Source organism: Chanos chanos, chromosome 15 (genome assembly GCF_902362185.1).
Source record: "Chanos chanos chromosome 15, fChaCha1.1, whole genome shotgun sequence".
Taxonomy (NCBI): domain Eukaryota; kingdom Metazoa; phylum Chordata; class Actinopteri; order Gonorynchiformes; family Chanidae; genus Chanos; species Chanos chanos.
In genome coordinates, this window is record NC_044509.1 from 4,547,716 (window position 1) to 4,564,105 (window position 16,390).

Below are 16,390 nucleotides of genomic sequence, written 5' to 3' on the forward strand. Positions count from 1 at the left end.
TGCAGGGATCGCCTCAGTGTCCTCCTAGACTTGTACACGGAATCTGAGAGTCTCCTTCACTCCGTGTCCACTCCTGTACTCTCTCTCTCTCACCCACCCACACACACACACATACACTGCTTTTCTTTCAAACACACACATAGTTTCACTTTATCTTTCTCTCTCACTCACACACACACGCACACTGATTTTCTTTCAGACACACACACACTTTCACTTTTGTCTCTCTCTCTCTCTTTTTCTCTCACAAACAAACATACATTTTCTCGCTCGCTCACATACACATGCACACACACACAGGTATGCACATACACATAAGCATACACACACAAAGGCACTTTCTTTCAGACAAATACACACTTTCACTTTTTCTGTTTCTCTCCCTCTCTCTTTCTCTCTCTCTCTCTGTCATAAACAAATATACATTTTCTCTCTCAGACACCCGCATGGATAAACTGAGGGCCTTTGCTGTGTTGTAGAACAGCTGATGTAACTGTGTTTATTGGAGGGTCATTGTTTTTTAGACGGGCATTTGAAGAGTTTGTCGGTCTATAAGGACGTGTGAGCGACCGTATGAATAGTGCTTTGAGATGCAGTGTGAAAAGTGGTGATGTAATGATTTGAGGATGAGCTGTACAGTGTTAGCTTATGTAAACTGTTAGCGCGGTGCTCTCAGCCTCGACCAGTTACTTTCTGCTGCCACCTTGTGTTCAGAGATCACAGCCTGCTGAAAAGAGGACTGCCAATTTGTGTTTGGATTATGTGTTAGATCATACTCTCACTGACTCCAACTGAGAGCAGAAATTAGCGCGTGATGTCTCTTCACCTGGGTTCACATACCTTGTTGTCGACCATGGTGTATTTGAATTTCATGTTTTTATAGAAATCTCTCTTTGGTAGAAGATGAAGCAGCACCAGATCACACACAACAGTTGCCTTTTAAAAGACCAAAAAAACAAACAAACACAAAAAAACCCCTTTAGTTCACTTATGTTAACATCTGTTCACTGTCTTAAAGTAAATGTAGAGTAGGCTTATCACATTAAATGCATATCTATAAACTATTTGTCATGGATTTTGTGAAGTTTCAGGGGCTCAGTTATTAATAATTATTTATAACTATAAAAACTGCGTAAGTACTTAAAGTAAATTCTCTATCAATTCATATCAAGGTTTTTGTCACGACGTAGTACAACATAGTACAAAAAGTTGTACAAGAGGTTAGGACGGGGTGCCCCCCCCCACCCCCTACCCCCTGAATAAAACAGCTTTTCTGTCAAGACTTACCACTCCAAATATTCCAACTCCGGAGCCTATCGCTGTCAACGTTGGGATAATGTCAAATTTTCTTGCCTGAGAATAAAAACATATTCTGTAAGCATAAAAGTAATATCAGTCAAAACTACTGACGGGGGAAAAATGGTTTAAAAGAAGAAAAACGCTTTTTCACCAGTCCATGGACAATGATTTCTATCCGAATTCCAAACACCTTCATTAATGTTCGCTTCTCTGTGCCGTTCTCCATGTAAAATTTTGCATATCTGTGAGGGGGGGGGGGAGAAAAGAGCGTTTCCAAAATGACTGTTGTACTGTTGCGTGAATTCTCACAAATGCTTTTCACAACTTTTGTTTGTTTGTTTGTTTGTTTGTTATTAAACTGAGCAAAGCATAAAGAAACATTAATATATCAAATTTTCATTGGTCTCTGTCAGGACTGCGGAAAGAAAGGAAGCGTCAGTTTATTGGTGACTGGAAACCGCGATTTAGAGAAAACGCTTCCTAACTTATTATTATATGTACCACTGCGTTCCAACACATGTTCAAAATCATATCGCGATAATCTTAAACAAACAGGAAGAAGGTGCTTCTAAGAAAACCACTTCACGGTTTCAACCGGCTTGTCACGCTGTCATCTGATCAGTAAACTTTGCTTTCTTTTGTGTCTGGGTTATTTTTAATCCTTTCTCTCTCACCTGAAATTGTAACCCACTGATGGCTGTTCACTTTTGCTCTTTGTCTTGTCTGCGCTTCCGTAGAGACCGTAGAATTCGTACTTGGGCTTGCAGTGCCTCACGTCCAGGTCCAGATTACACTCCCAGTCCATGAGAATACCTATAGCCCCACCCTTTCAAATGACAGATTACAGAGCAGGGATTAGAGATATACAGCAGGTGAGATTATTGTTTCACCTGTGCGTCTCAATGCAGCATTTGAAGTGGTGGACGTAGAGAACAACCCCAAACCTGATCCGCTAATTTTTAATAAATAAAATGGTTTTTTTCTGAACAGAGATATTATGTAAAGCAGTGATAAAGCAACAGTAGTATAGACAATTCAACTGTTTTCCCATAACTAAAATCACCTGGTTCTTCAGATTTACTCAGAAGAAGACCAAAAGCAAATAAGAGAAACTGAAGCAGACCCACGCAGGGAGAAGGGTTTGGGCATGAGGAACTGTTAGGAAACACAGGGATGTGTGTAAAGGTGTGGGTACCTACCTCCCTAGCTACCTCTGCAAAATCAAAACCAGAGAATCGGACTATGTCTCCCAGTTTGAAAATCGGACACAACGGAGCCTTCACGGGGTCATGCAAACAAGTCCTGAGATAATTTTTATCCACACCCTCTACCAGGTTACTCCTAGAGAGAGAGAGAGAGAGAAAGAGAGAGAGAAAGAGGGAGAGAGCGAGAGAGAGGGAATGGGAGGGAGAGAGCTGTCAGGTCCAGCTAGTATGGAGATGGAAAGAATTATTTCTTCTGCCAGTCATTTCTGTTCTCATACTGCAACTCAAGCTCTAACGGATTCTTCAGTTGAGTCAGAGAAACTGGCTGTCTGAACCCTGTCTGGTCACCTACATCTCAAAATATCTTGTCCTGTATGTTCTCCTTCACCTCTTCATCTCTACCTTTAGACATATGTGACACGTGCTGAGGCAAACATGTTTACCACAACGTGACCTCGAGTTCTTACCGCAGGCGAGAACAACACGCATCCATCAACAGCCAAAACGAGCATATTTATTTATTAACCAGATGTTCTTAAGAGTTCCGTTTGTTCTGTTGGATCTTCAACGCCAACATATGTAATAAGCTTTCGGGGGCGAGAGGCGATTCGGGAGCTCCGAGTTTGCACACTAAACTGAACAGGGAGACAGTATCGCTTTGAAGAATATGAATTTGCAGTTGAGTCGACTGGGAATCTGTCGCCGCTTTTTAAAACGGTAATAAAGATGAAACAGAAAAGAGGTCGACTGCACTCGATGACCCCGTGGACAACTCTTTGATCTTTACAGTTCTGCCTGGTGTTTGATTAAAAAGCGAGTCACTTCAGGCGGGTCAGTTATTTATCTGAGGACACAATTTTTCCTTACCTGACTACTTTAAACTGTGGGAAGGTGATAGCGTTTTTGACGAAAAGTGTGTAGTTTTCTGCTGATAATAGAAGAGCAGGACTAGATAGAGAGAGAGAGAGAGGGAGAGAGAGAGAGAGAGAGAGAGAGAGAGAGAGTTAACAATGTCGCTCCTATATAATATACAGAAGACCAAAAAACAGAATAACAAATAGAAATGTGCATATGATGACATTTACTGTTCATTCCTGATTTAATCAGATATAATAACAGTTAATTTTTTAGCATTTGAACTGAGGGAAAAATATCTAGTCACTGCTGTTTACACTTTCTGTCCGCTATGTATCTCAGCTACAGCCGTGCAACTTTGTGCTTTGCTAATTAAAAAAAAAACAAAAAAAAAAGTCTTTTATGGAATTTCATACTCTGGGACATTGCGGTCATCTTCAATCGGACACCAGGAGAACACCTCACATGCTCCTGTCTCATTAAAACACTTTCCGGTCATGTGACCTAAAGAAAACCGCAGAGTGATTACCATGCACGTGGACTTAAATACGTACATATAGTCTGATTCATAAATTGCCACATAAAACTGTCGTGGATAGACAGATAGCCGGAGAGAGAGAGCGAGAGAGAGAGAGAATGTATGTTGTTGTTTTAAATGAACAGTTCTGTGTAGAGGACCCAGTAATGGAGGGCATGGAAGAAAATGACGATTATCGCACAACTCTAGCCATGTGCTCTGTCTCTTTCACAACTTATATCTTTGAATTTCAGACAGATTCACTGAGGACACAGACATATGGCTAGTGTGTGTGTGTGTGTGAATGATCAGTTTCCATATTTCTGCTATTCAGTCAGTACACGCGTTCATTTTAACATTTTAACTAAATTCATTTGGACATTTTTTTTGGGCGGGGGACTGTATTCCTATCTTAAGGACTTATGATAACGCTCATGAACTGTGTAATTCATACAACGACTTATAGTTGAGATCAAAGGGCCTGATTATACCCGATAACAAAATGCTTTACATGGAAATGTAGTTTTGCGTCATTTTCACTGTGTGTTAAGTCATTGTTCATTTGTCATTGTTCAGGTTCAGTTTCAGCTGTTACTGTACTGAATGAATTGTGTGTGTGACAGTGACTGAGGAAAAAAAAAAAAGAGACTGGCATATCGGTTGTTTTCCCAACTGTGGGTGGTTTCGGCAATATCAAACCGAATTCAGTCTCCGTTTTGTTTCATATTGCCGAAACCACCCATTGCGGGTTTTTTTTTTTTTTTCCTACAATGTACAATATGAAGTTCACGTAACAGTGAGGACAAAAAGAAGACAATTCAATCAGCAGACAATGACTAGACAGATGCCAGAAGAGGCTTTGATATTTGAAAGATCTCGTATGTCTTTTGATCTTTGTATTGCTGTGGTTTCTGAATTGTTTGATGCCTAAATGATTTGCGTTGCGTTGCGCTGGCCTAACCCTGCTCTTTCTCTGTGCTGTGATTCGTTCTAAGCGCGTAGACACGGCAGGTTTGATCAGAATGCGTCCTCTGTGCATTTAACAAGTTTATGTTTTCTCAGAGAATTAGAAATGTCAGAAAGTAGAGTCAAAATGTCTTCTCTCACTCTTTGTTTGTGTAGGTAATGCTGTAGACACGGCATGTTTTAGCTTAAGTACGGGGGGGGGGGGGGTTATATGCTATGGTTTTGTATAAAGACATTCTATAAATTCCCCCAAATAATCAGAGTAATGTAGGTCTGTGTCTGTCCACTTCTGCCTGAGGGTAAAATATACAACACTAAGCTTTACACTGTAGAAAATCCGTTTCAAAGTGCAAACTGTCGTTTTTTTGCCGGAACAGGGAGGTCAGACCAAAGCAACACAGAGTTCTGCGTCACCAGAGAAGGCGAAGACAAAATTTGGGATTGCAGAGATAGACACACACACACACACACACACACACACACACCCCAGCCTTTTTTCTTTTCTTTTCTTTTTTTTTTTTAACCTCAGGTTAGTTCAAGTGACATCAGAAAAGCATGCAGTGTGCGTGAAATTGAGTAGATCCAGTGTTTCTGCCCTTTGATGTACTTTTACTTTGTCCAAAGTCATTATTGGAGCGCCTGCGTTGTCTGTCTGCATTTGTATAAGCCTTTCAATCAGGCACTAATCAAAGGCTCCTAATCAAATAACTGTAAGGCCAATCTGTTCCTTCAGTGAGTCTTGCTCCGTCAGAGAGACGTGACAAAAAGCTACCCTGTACAAAGGCTCTCCTGGAATGACTTTGGACACCCTCTCTGTTACACAGTTCTGATCAGGAGTTGAAATTTTTTTTTTTTTTTTTTCTGATCAAAATTCGGGGAAAAAAAAAAAAAAAAAACCACGACTGCAGAGCGAATCAGAAGCATTCAGAGCAGAATACGCTGTAAAATCTAACGGTTCAATTTAGCAGAAAACATTACGCGCTCCTTACTTTGACTGAATGATGGTTAAAAAGAAACAAACAAACAAACAACTTAGATTTTACAGTGTATAGAACCATACCAAACCAAGCCTCATCCTGAACCACAGCCAAGGCTCTGAAGATTAAAAGCAAAGATTAAAAAGCAACAACACACTCAACGATTTCACGACACGCATCTCAAAAGTCAGAGGCAGAAATGTTAGGTGTGACTGTTAGCAAATGCAGTGAATGGTGGGTGGGGGGGGGGGGTAGAAAGGAGGATGTCGTGAATGTGTGTGAGTTACAGAGGACAGGAATGCAGGTGAGTGTCTCTGAGATGAAGACGCTTGCGGTCAGTCTTCAGCTGGTCTGTGGTTCTCCTCTGAGGGCACTGATTTGGAGGTTTAGAAAATTTACCGTTTCCCGTACGTTTGAATTTTCCTTCATCACAGTCCGCGTCAGATTCGCAACGTTCCTGTTTGTCTAGAAGCTGAAAGGAGACAAAGAAAAAAAAAAAAAAAAGAAAACAGGGCACTCTCAGTCTCGTTTAGGACATATAATTAGAATGCGTCTTTGTTGACGTATGCACTGCAACCCGGGTCCACCTCCACTTTCTTTCTCTTTCACTTATTTCTCACCTCAGCTCTGCTTACAAAATGAAATGGGCAGATGGGTTTGCGCCGCGGTGATGAGCGAAAGCAAATTTTTAGGAGTCGTTCAAACACAAGCCAAAAAGTCCCTAATTGATTATGGATGAGGTTATTATGGAAGAGAACATCCGTGTTAAACATTCCCACATGTGAGGAACATTTCCATAACATTAAAATAGTTCTAGGTTAAACATTTGATGAACACAACGATAGCCGGAATGGGTTGTTTATTCTCTTCATATGTTATGCTAGTTTTCTCTGTCTCTTGTTTTACTGATGCACAGAAACATACCGTGTGTGATGGAGGTCTAATACGGTGACTTTAGACGGAATGGACCATGACCATGAACTGAGATCAGACCGTGAAACATTTGTTCCATGGAGAAGTCAGTCTTTGAGAATGACCTCAGGAGTACATGTCTGATTATGAAATCATTATCACTCTTCTAACTGTGTCAGTTACTCTTTTGAGCAATCCAACACAACGTTAAAAAAAAGAGACCTGAAGAGAATGAAAGTGTGCATGTGTGTTTGTAAATGTGTGCATGCCTGCCTGAGAGAGAGAGAGGGAGGGGGGGGGAGAGAGAGAGAGAGTGAGAGAGAGAGAGAGAGAGAGAGAGAGAAGGAGAAAAAAAACAAAACATTAGCAGATATGTTTACATACCTCAGGACACTTGCCCTTTGTCTGTCCCTTAGTCATGATGAAATTAGTCATGACAACAAATGATGAATCTCCCTGAAAAACACACAGGAGAAAAGTTTGAGCTCCGGCTGTTGCAAACAAACTAACCGTCCATGTCATCATTCATGCCTGGAGCGCAGCGTTTTAATGGGAGCGCACTGTACACACATGTCCTGTGTTTAAAATGGACTTACAGAAGACTTCTACATACAAGGCCCTTAGGCCGGGGTTCCCACCTCACATTGTGAGCCCACGTTTTCTACGTCTGGATATTACGAAAGAGACAAAAAATGAATCGCGGCGGTTCTGACGGGTTCGGGTGGAGGTTCTGTTTCTCTCTCTTATGGTTTTTTCCTTGTAAATGTTGTTATTTTTACGTTACTTAACGGGTTTCCTTTTAAGTCCATCGCTATCAGGCCTCGTTCTCTGTAACGACTTAAAGTTTGTCAGTTTAGTAAGGATTGGTTGGTTGCCATTGACTGATGTTGCTGTTGTCATAGTGATGTTGCATAATATTCTTAGCATCCTGTTCATTGCCTCTTACCCCGCCCCCAAACGACCATATATGGTGAAATAGGGAGAGTTTATTTGCAAAGATGAAAACAGGAATCTTGTTCACATCTAACATCTAACACCAAAGCAGAAAAGTTATGCAACCCAGCTATTCAGTTTAACAAGCAAACACGAGCATCACAGATTTGAGATTATAGGAACGGTGTCGTTTTACAGACTCCTGTAACGATGAAACATGATTCAGGTATTTCACATTTCACTGTAAACGGCATGTGGTCTCAGAGGCCAGAGTTTCACAGTTTTGCGGTGTTGTCTGTGACAATGCACATCATGTCTGAGGAAAGTATTCTCACGCACAGCCTACGAACTATGAAGTGTTTTGCTAACATCGATAGTTGTCTTTCTATCTGTCTGTCTGTCAAAGGGCTCCGTCATGTTTATACGCACAGCGGTTTTAATTAACTGTCATCTTGCTGGTGTGTGTTTATCAGCACAAGTCCTTTTAAGGTCTTTCCCCCCATCTCTGTCTGTCTTTCTCAGGATTACATACGCGCATACAGTAGAGCCTTGGATAAGCTTAAATATTTAAATCCAACAAGACCCCAGACACACTCAGGCCTGTGTGTCCACCAAAGCCTGTGTGTTATTGCCAATTTTTTTTTTTTTTTGGTCCCAATCTGGCCATAAGCCTCTTCATTCCCGCCAAATTTTCCCATCCAGTCTGGAGATTAGCCTGACCCAAAGTCCAAATACGCCCGTCATGTTCAAATATGTCCAAATACACGCCCTTCTATGGTGGTAGCTGGCAGTACATTCCAATCAAACAAAAATAAAATACACTTTTGTCAAGTAGCCTTGGGTATTTTGAATAAACACAAGAAGGTTAATAACTAAAAACTGATTATTTGGCCCGAGTCATCTCAAACCCGGTCCTAAATCGGCCCGAGGCCAGGGCCCATCTTATTCATGTTAAAACGCGTTAGCTGAACCATCGGTGTTAAAGTGTCAAAAAGTGTTTGCTTAGTCCATATGATTCATAAACTGTGTGCCTATATTCACATCTCTTATTCACTTCCCCCAGGTTCACACCCATTATAACTTCTGACCCTGTGTTGTGTAACCACAGGGACCAGATAGACATGACTTTCATTTTTACTTGTGCAGACACAGGGGAAAAAATGTTATTCACCATTAAAATGATGATCATTTTCAACTACATGGGAAATTTGAGTAATTGCAATTTACACCTCCCTGTAATTTGCGTCTACTTACGAGTGATCGTCGGTTGTAAAAGATGAAATAATTTGTAATCAAATGCTATATAGCGTTATAAATATACCATTATAATACACTGCTGAGCGTGCGACTGAAGCGTGAGTACCTGTGCTATGTAAATACAAAACCATATGTAAATACAAAAACCAGTTTCTGTCTACATAAGGGGAAACTGGACAGAAAGAAACTTTGTTATGAGTCACATCTTTAAACATTAACTGTCTGTACCACCTGTTCAGGGAACACATAGTCAGCCACATCCCAGACTTGTTCCTCCCCGTTCTGGTTAGTGATGCCAATTCCTTTCATCTTGGTGAAGACCGAACCAATGGCAGTGTCCACAGACTGGTAACCTTTCTCGTAGATAAACACCCACCTAATGAAAAACAAGAACAAAAAAACCACAAACATACAAAATCATTACTGCCTGATTGCTAACTTATAAACTTGTGGCCAATAAATCGTAAACTGGCAACGGTCTAATCTAGAGCTGAGTTCTGAGCTCAAGTGGGAAAAAGTTTACTAGTTAAGTGACTGGTTTTGGTCTCAGAAACAACAGATGCCACTAAGCTAAAGGTACTTTCCATCCCAATGCTTCCCTTCTACATTCAGCAGTTTCTCACAGATCCAGGCAGCCCCAAATTACACTCAAGCCACCTGACGCTCTACAAAAATCAGCCTTACACACACACACACACACACACACACCCATTGGCACATCTGAATCCAGCCAGTGGGTCTTTTCATGGTACAAATAGCTCAGTATTACCAAGTCACCGTACTCCCAGCTGTACAGACATCTGCCTGTTGGTGACCTTCAGGGAGCAGTGATGGGGAGAGATGCCCTGGATCAAAGTGGGGTACACAGCCAGTGGCATGGTCATGGTTGGCAAACATGGTTGGCACAGCTGGCATCCGAACCGTAAACCCCAGACGCGGAACACTTCTGCTGGGTAACAGAAGCGATGTGATCTAATTCAGATCTCGGGGGGGGCTCTCCCTCATGCCTTTAAAGGGACAGCTGAGCATGAAAGTATACGCAGCTTTTATCCGTGTTACGTAATAACATACACACGGAAAGGCATGATTTACACACATGCCAGTCTGAAAGTGTACAAAGGAGAAAGGAGAGACATCTATTTCTCTCTATCCTCAACACTTCCCAGTTATCTAACTCAAGATGAGGAGACTTGAGATGGCTATCGTTCTCTGGTAGCAGATTCTGTTGCTCAACAACTTCACGGCCTCTGGTAAAAACCCGGCGCAGTAATTTGCGGTGTTTGATTAGTCAAACATTTTTTGTGCAATTATGAACCTATCTTCCACAGCGAAATATCACTTCCTTAGCGACGGTAAATGATATATGACAAAAGCAGAAGTGTAAATTTATGCTTGAAACTTTTTCGTAAGGCTTTTTTTTTTTTTCCAGAGGTGCATACACAGACAGGACAGGATATTGGAAGATATCATTCTGGAGGTGATTTTGAATGGAAAAATGGAAAATTAAAGTAAGTACGCATCTTTGTGAAACTGGCTGAGGGACTTCTGTGCAGAATGACTTTTATTTTGTAAAGAGAAAAAAAAAAATAGGCGAGTTACCAAAAACTGTGACCTAAACGCATCTGGCATGCGAAGGTCTGAAACATGCTGAGCCATGTCAAGATTTCAATCAACGGACTGTAATACGTCTGTGGTCTATTATAAAGAATACTCTTTGCCTTAGGTTATAGTTGTGAAAGAGGATGACAACACAGATAAGAGGTGAGTGGATGCCCCGTGGACCAAATTTTATGAATACGGAATCAAATGAAATGCCGCATAGTAATATCATTATTGTTTTTCGCTCGAGTCTGCTCTGTATTAAACGTAATGGTCAAATTTGAATGAAGTATCTGCATAAATAAACACCAGAAACCACATACTAACACAAAATGAAGTGATATTTTTGAATTATTCTAAAGGGGAAAAAAAACAGTTTTACACGTTGTGTAAAATATCTTTGGAGCGAAAACAGATGTGAGCAAGGCAGGCAATAAGTAACAAGACTGTGCAGGCCCGGTCATAGACTGGTTTGACTGGGGGGCGGGCGGAGATTTTGGTTGGAAATCAACACTTTTCTTTTAATCCGATTAATTTTCATTTCATGTACAAAGCACTGCTACACCTCACAGCTAAGTAATGTTTCATATGTTGAGTGCAGGTATTCCGAAGGATTAGACAATTATTTTGTCATCCTGTTAGGTTTAAGTGGGGATGGGGCGGGTGCAGGCAGGTAATTCCTGTTTGAATTGATTTACGGGAAGGAAAAGACGGCTATTCGGGCGCATTCGCATATTTGAGATCAGTTGCACTAGTGTTCCACATGTGGCAGAATAACTCCAAATTGGATGGCGTTAGCGTTTGATAACCTCTGGTGTGTTATCTGGGAGATAAAACTGACCTGTAGGTTAACTTGCTCAGTCATATTTCGGATTAGATGCGCTCTGGATTAGCTATCTCAAACACTATTTAGAAACGGCTTCCGGGTGCTGCGGACCTCCTTGTGACCTCATTTTATACCACGATGTATTTAGTTTTAATGAGAAGGATGACATTTGGCCACGCCCTAAACAAAGGAGCCTTGCATGAACAGTTGGATAAAGAACATATTCTCTAACACAGTAAATAACAACTTATATCGAGAGCAACTTTCATCGTTTTTTTTTTCTAAATTACTTTTGTCGTGGTGCTTTCAAGACTTCTTCCACAGACGTGCAAACTCTCCTTAGCCTGCTACAGTTCGGGAACCTGCTTGTCAACAGGTAGCTATATGAGGGAATGTAAAGTCATAAAACAGCTGCGTGTGTACCTAAGTTGTTCAAATTGCCTAGTTAAAGATACAGCAGAACAGCCAGTATAAATCAATAACCGTCTTGCTTCAGAAAGAGGACAAGACTAAACAAACCTGAGCAGTCCTACGTCAGCATGGTTCATACCGTCATGGTACTGTCACGACCCACAGCCCGTGGCAAAGAACGCCTAACCCGGTGTATTTAATAAAAATAAAAGGACCGGAAGTACTCGGTATAAGCCACAATTTCATAAATTCTGATAATTCTCACGTAGAGACTACCCCCCCCCCCCCCCCCCCCCCCCCCCCCCCCCCCCCCCCCAATATCATCATAGATTCGGAGATGGAATTGCCTGTGGTTGATAGCGTTCCGTGTGAGAGATGGAAGTACAGTCACTCTTTGAAGTCTATCACCGCGTGTTCATATATGGATGCTAGAGTTCTGTGATCTTTAATGAGATTTGTGAGTTGAATTCACATTGTTTGAATTTTTCTGAGATAGAGTTACTCCTCATTTCAATGACAGCGCGCGTTTCGTATCAACGCAGTCGTTTCAGATACGACAACACTGAAGAAAGGCGAGAGACAGATTACGGGTCTAATGCAATCTGACTTATGACACAGAGTGACAGGGGGAGAGAGAGAGAGAGTGTCCCCAGAGAGATACTCATCAGCAAAAGTATCGTCTGTGTTGTTATCAGTGACTTCTAGGCAATGCACTGATAGAGATAACTCAGTCCGCCAGAGGGAAAATGTTTTTTTTTTTTTCCCTCATAAGAAAATTTCTCATCTCTTTCTTAGGCAAGAGTTTATGTTGAGGCCGTCTGGTAAGGTTTCAAACCATCCCGTAAAGAGGACAGCACTGCTGTGGTCTGGAGCTATCTGACACAACCTGTTATTCGTTCTCAGTATTACCATAGCAAGCATTTACATCACACAAAGTGTCTTCCTCTTACCAGCGGATTTTTTTGAAAACAATTCTTTTTTTTTTAGCACTGAACAATGCAGATCACGCAGCCTTATATGTTTCCTTTTGACTCAAACCCTCTTCAAGAAGCCACAGAGGACAACACCACTGTAATGTCAGTGCATGACTTACGCTTGCTGTTGCGTTTGCTCACGCTTGATTCCTAGCAATCTTGACATATGCCCCAACTTGTTTTCATTTTCCCTATCACATACTTCAGGCTGGCATGCATACTGCATATGTTTAAAGCCAAAGGCCAACTTCCTCTGAATAAGACAGTATTGGTACAATATATGTAATCTGCCACGAAAGCAAACATGCACCAACCTGTGTCCTAAGTTCTTAAAAAGAAAAGAAAAAAAAAGAGGAAAAGCCTTGTCAATTTGTTCCTAATTAGAGTAAGTAAGGAAAGCATCATGTCGTCACAGGTAGTTAATATTCACTGAAAGAAACATCTGAGAATCAAGGGTTGTCTCTTGACGGAGATGTCAAAATGTGGCGCTCCCCTTAAACGAGGCGTTCGGGGCAAAACGTGAGGTCACACCTCTGTCTTTGTTCGTGTAATATGAATAACTTGATAAAATTATTTAGACCGTAAAATATGCATACAAAAAACACTGTATTAGAATGACTTGTTTCTTAGTCCTGTTTAAAATGACTTTTTATAATGTTGTTGTTGGCAACAAGACAGTCATATTTTTCACAGTCATTCAGTTCTTTTCCATTTTATTTTTTAATGCTTGTTTACAAACAGAAACCCCAACTCTCTCATAACACAATTATATAACTGTGATCTTTTTGTTTATATCCACCACATTCTTTAAAGTCAATGTAGTAACCACATCCTGTACGTCATGGTTCTTTAAATCATTCTGTAGCTTTTGTGAATGCTGTCTGGCTGACAGAGCGCATCCATCACAGAGCAGACCTCTTTGACCTCTGCATCCCCAAGGTCGTGTCCTATTAACGCGTCTGACCTAATGAATAAGTCCGCTAGCTCTGCATACATATTGAAAACAACCCAGTTGTTTTGGGGTTTTTTTTTGTAGCACCAAACCATGCATATAGCTCAGATATATGTCTCCCTTTGACTCAAACCTTCTGTTGCTGTCTTATTAATCTGACCAAATGAATAAATCCACTAGTTCTGTACACATATTCTGTAGCACCAAGATCATGTCTCACACACACACACAAAACTTTTTCTGTTTCCGTTTTACCCCCATCCTGCCTAGTTGCTACTCTGACCCAGTCCCAGCATCCCTGGGCATAGAGGAAACTCTCAGAGAACACCGAGAGGAAACTCCGCGTGTTTCTGTGCAAGTACACGGTTTTTTTTTTTTTTCAGAAGAGACGTTAGAATGTTTTCAGACCTGCTCAGACATGCTAGCAAGAGCGCGCCCGCGTTCTCCGTGCCGGCTCCTCCTTCTCTCCTGTTCTCCTGTAATACTGTGGAAAAACCAGGTAACAGGATCTTACCCTATAATGTAAGCCAGCACCCCGAGCTGGATGATCCGACACGTAATCCCAATTCTCCTGTTCCGGACCAGCACCTGCCGCGGGGTCTCGTACTCACAGAAGAAGTCCGCGATGCCCTCTGTGATGATGTTCTTCATGTTCTTCATCAGGGTGAAGGAGAGTAGAGGGTAGAATGTGTCCTGAGCGAATCTTTTTTCCAGAACAGACAAACACTGTCTTGTCGACACACTTTCTCCTGCTTTCTGTCTCGCTGCCCGTCTCACTGGGCTGTTAGTCCGTTATTCCTTTTTGTCAAAGAGAGAGAGAGAGAGAGAGAGAGAGATTGAGAGAGAGGGAGAGAGAGAAAGCGAGAGAGCCTTCAGTGACTTGCAGCTGAGATGTTTCTACAGCGTCTTAGTCACTCAGTGTCTGTCCCACTCTTCCTCTCTCTCTCTCTCTCTCTCTCTCTTACTCTCACTTGTACTCCACCCCACCCCCCTCCCCCCCGTCCTTCTTGTACAAACAACGCTCAGCAGTGATGATGTGCACATATCACTCTTAAAGTAAATATATCCTCATTTCTGTGGACATCTCCCAATGGTAGACTAAAATCGAAACTTCCATGAAAATAAAAAAGCAGATTTCTCAGTGAAACAAAAAGACCCCCCTCTCTTTTCTCTTTTCCCCTCCCTCTCTCTCTCTCTCTCTCTCTCTTTTGCGATGCAATCAACAGCAGCTCTTCCCCCTGTCACTTTCTTCCTGTATGTTTCTGCCAGGAGCAGATACTGCCCAAACACACACACCATACACACACAGCAATGTACAAATATGTACATATGACTGAACATATATTGACTCTGTGTCTACCATGCTTATGGGCATATCATACTGGCTTTGTGCTCTTGCTTGCTCTTAACATGTTCACACACAAAAAGGCTAGATTCTTCTAGAAACTTCTCTGCTCTTTGTGACATCTTCTGACCTCTCTCCATGATAATGACAGTGGCAGAATTCAGAACACTGAGACGGTTTGTTTTAATGTCTCTTTGATTCTTCGAACACTTTTCAAATCTTTTTTTTTTCTGAATATGTTGTTTGTCCCTTTTCTTTTCTTATTCTTTGAACCAAATCACTTTGTCAAGTGATATCACGTTATAATGTGTAATAATAATAATTTAAGAAAAAAAAAACTTTCAGAACATAAAATCAATATTTATTTCGCAGCCAGTGTTATTCATTATTGATTCTTTTACTCAGTTTAGACAAAATTGACTCTGCCCATCTGGCACCGTGGTGTCAGATGAAAAAAATCATATGGCTAAAATGACCAACTCGTCTCAACAGGGACATATGTAAGATTACAGCCTGGATCAGACTCAGTCTAATTGAACTGCTGGCAGCTTCTTATTCACAAAAATGATCCTTTGGTCAATTAGTGAAACGTGTTCCAGCATTCCCAACTGACCTAAGGGTCTCTACACAATAGAAAAGGATGAGTGTTGTAGAGACAAAGGAACTGATACAATTTATGAAATAGTGACATAACTTATAAATAGAGTGTATTAGGAATGATATGATTATGTGTTAGACAGTATGCATTACTGTCATGTAATTAATTTAGAGATTAAACTTGTCTCAGTCTCTGTCTTCACCATCACCTGCACTAAATTCCATTACACAAGAGACATTTGTTCAATTTCCTATTGATACAAATGATTGAGAAATTGGATTTGCATGTGCGGTGCAGATCAAACCTTTAGCCAGTAATTGGCCGATGAAAGGTGCTTATTGTTTGGTTATTTGGAAGTGAGGAAGTTCCTTTCCAACTAATGTGTCATTAACTCTTTTCAACATGGTGGTGCAGAAATCCGTCTCAGGCTTTCGTATCATGTCCTAAGGAGTGTGCAGTACAGTGAAATCAGCTTTCACTGACAGAGAAAATCCCCGTGATTTTTGCTATACGCACGAATACCTCTGAGATCTTCGCGTCCGAAAAACAAAATAGCAGCTTCACTCTGACAATGCTGTGCAAAGACGTTACCTTATCATACATTCTTTTTGAGTGGCAGGATTAGAAATAGCACACCGAGAAATGAATGGTAGTTTTAGCACAAATGACTCACACAAAGGAAACCATCAGCTCAGTAGCTGGACTGCTGATACTGTGGCTACGCTGGTTATAGTACCTGTCTCATAAACAGGAAACTCTTGAGT

The 16,390-nt window shown here is 41.2% G+C and overlaps 1 protein-coding gene across 1 annotated transcript; it reads right to left on the bottom strand.

The window, feature by feature from the left end:
• Positions 1–658: 658 nt before the first annotated feature.
• p2rx1 (purinergic receptor P2X, ligand-gated ion channel, 1) lies at positions 659–14,343 on the bottom strand. Its single transcript, XM_030792947.1, has 12 exons — positions 14,198–14,343; positions 9,153–9,297; positions 7,116–7,187; positions 6,219–6,291; positions 3,776–3,863; positions 3,372–3,452; positions 2,499–2,640; positions 1,974–2,125; positions 1,451–1,541; positions 1,288–1,353; positions 841–936; positions 659–739 (listed from the first exon to the last, which is right to left on the bottom strand). Exons 1-12 carry the CDS (start codon positions 14,341–14,343, stop codon positions 659–661), a joined length of 1,233 nt encoding a protein of 410 aa, XP_030648807.1.
• Positions 14,344–16,390: the final 2,047 nt, after the last annotated feature.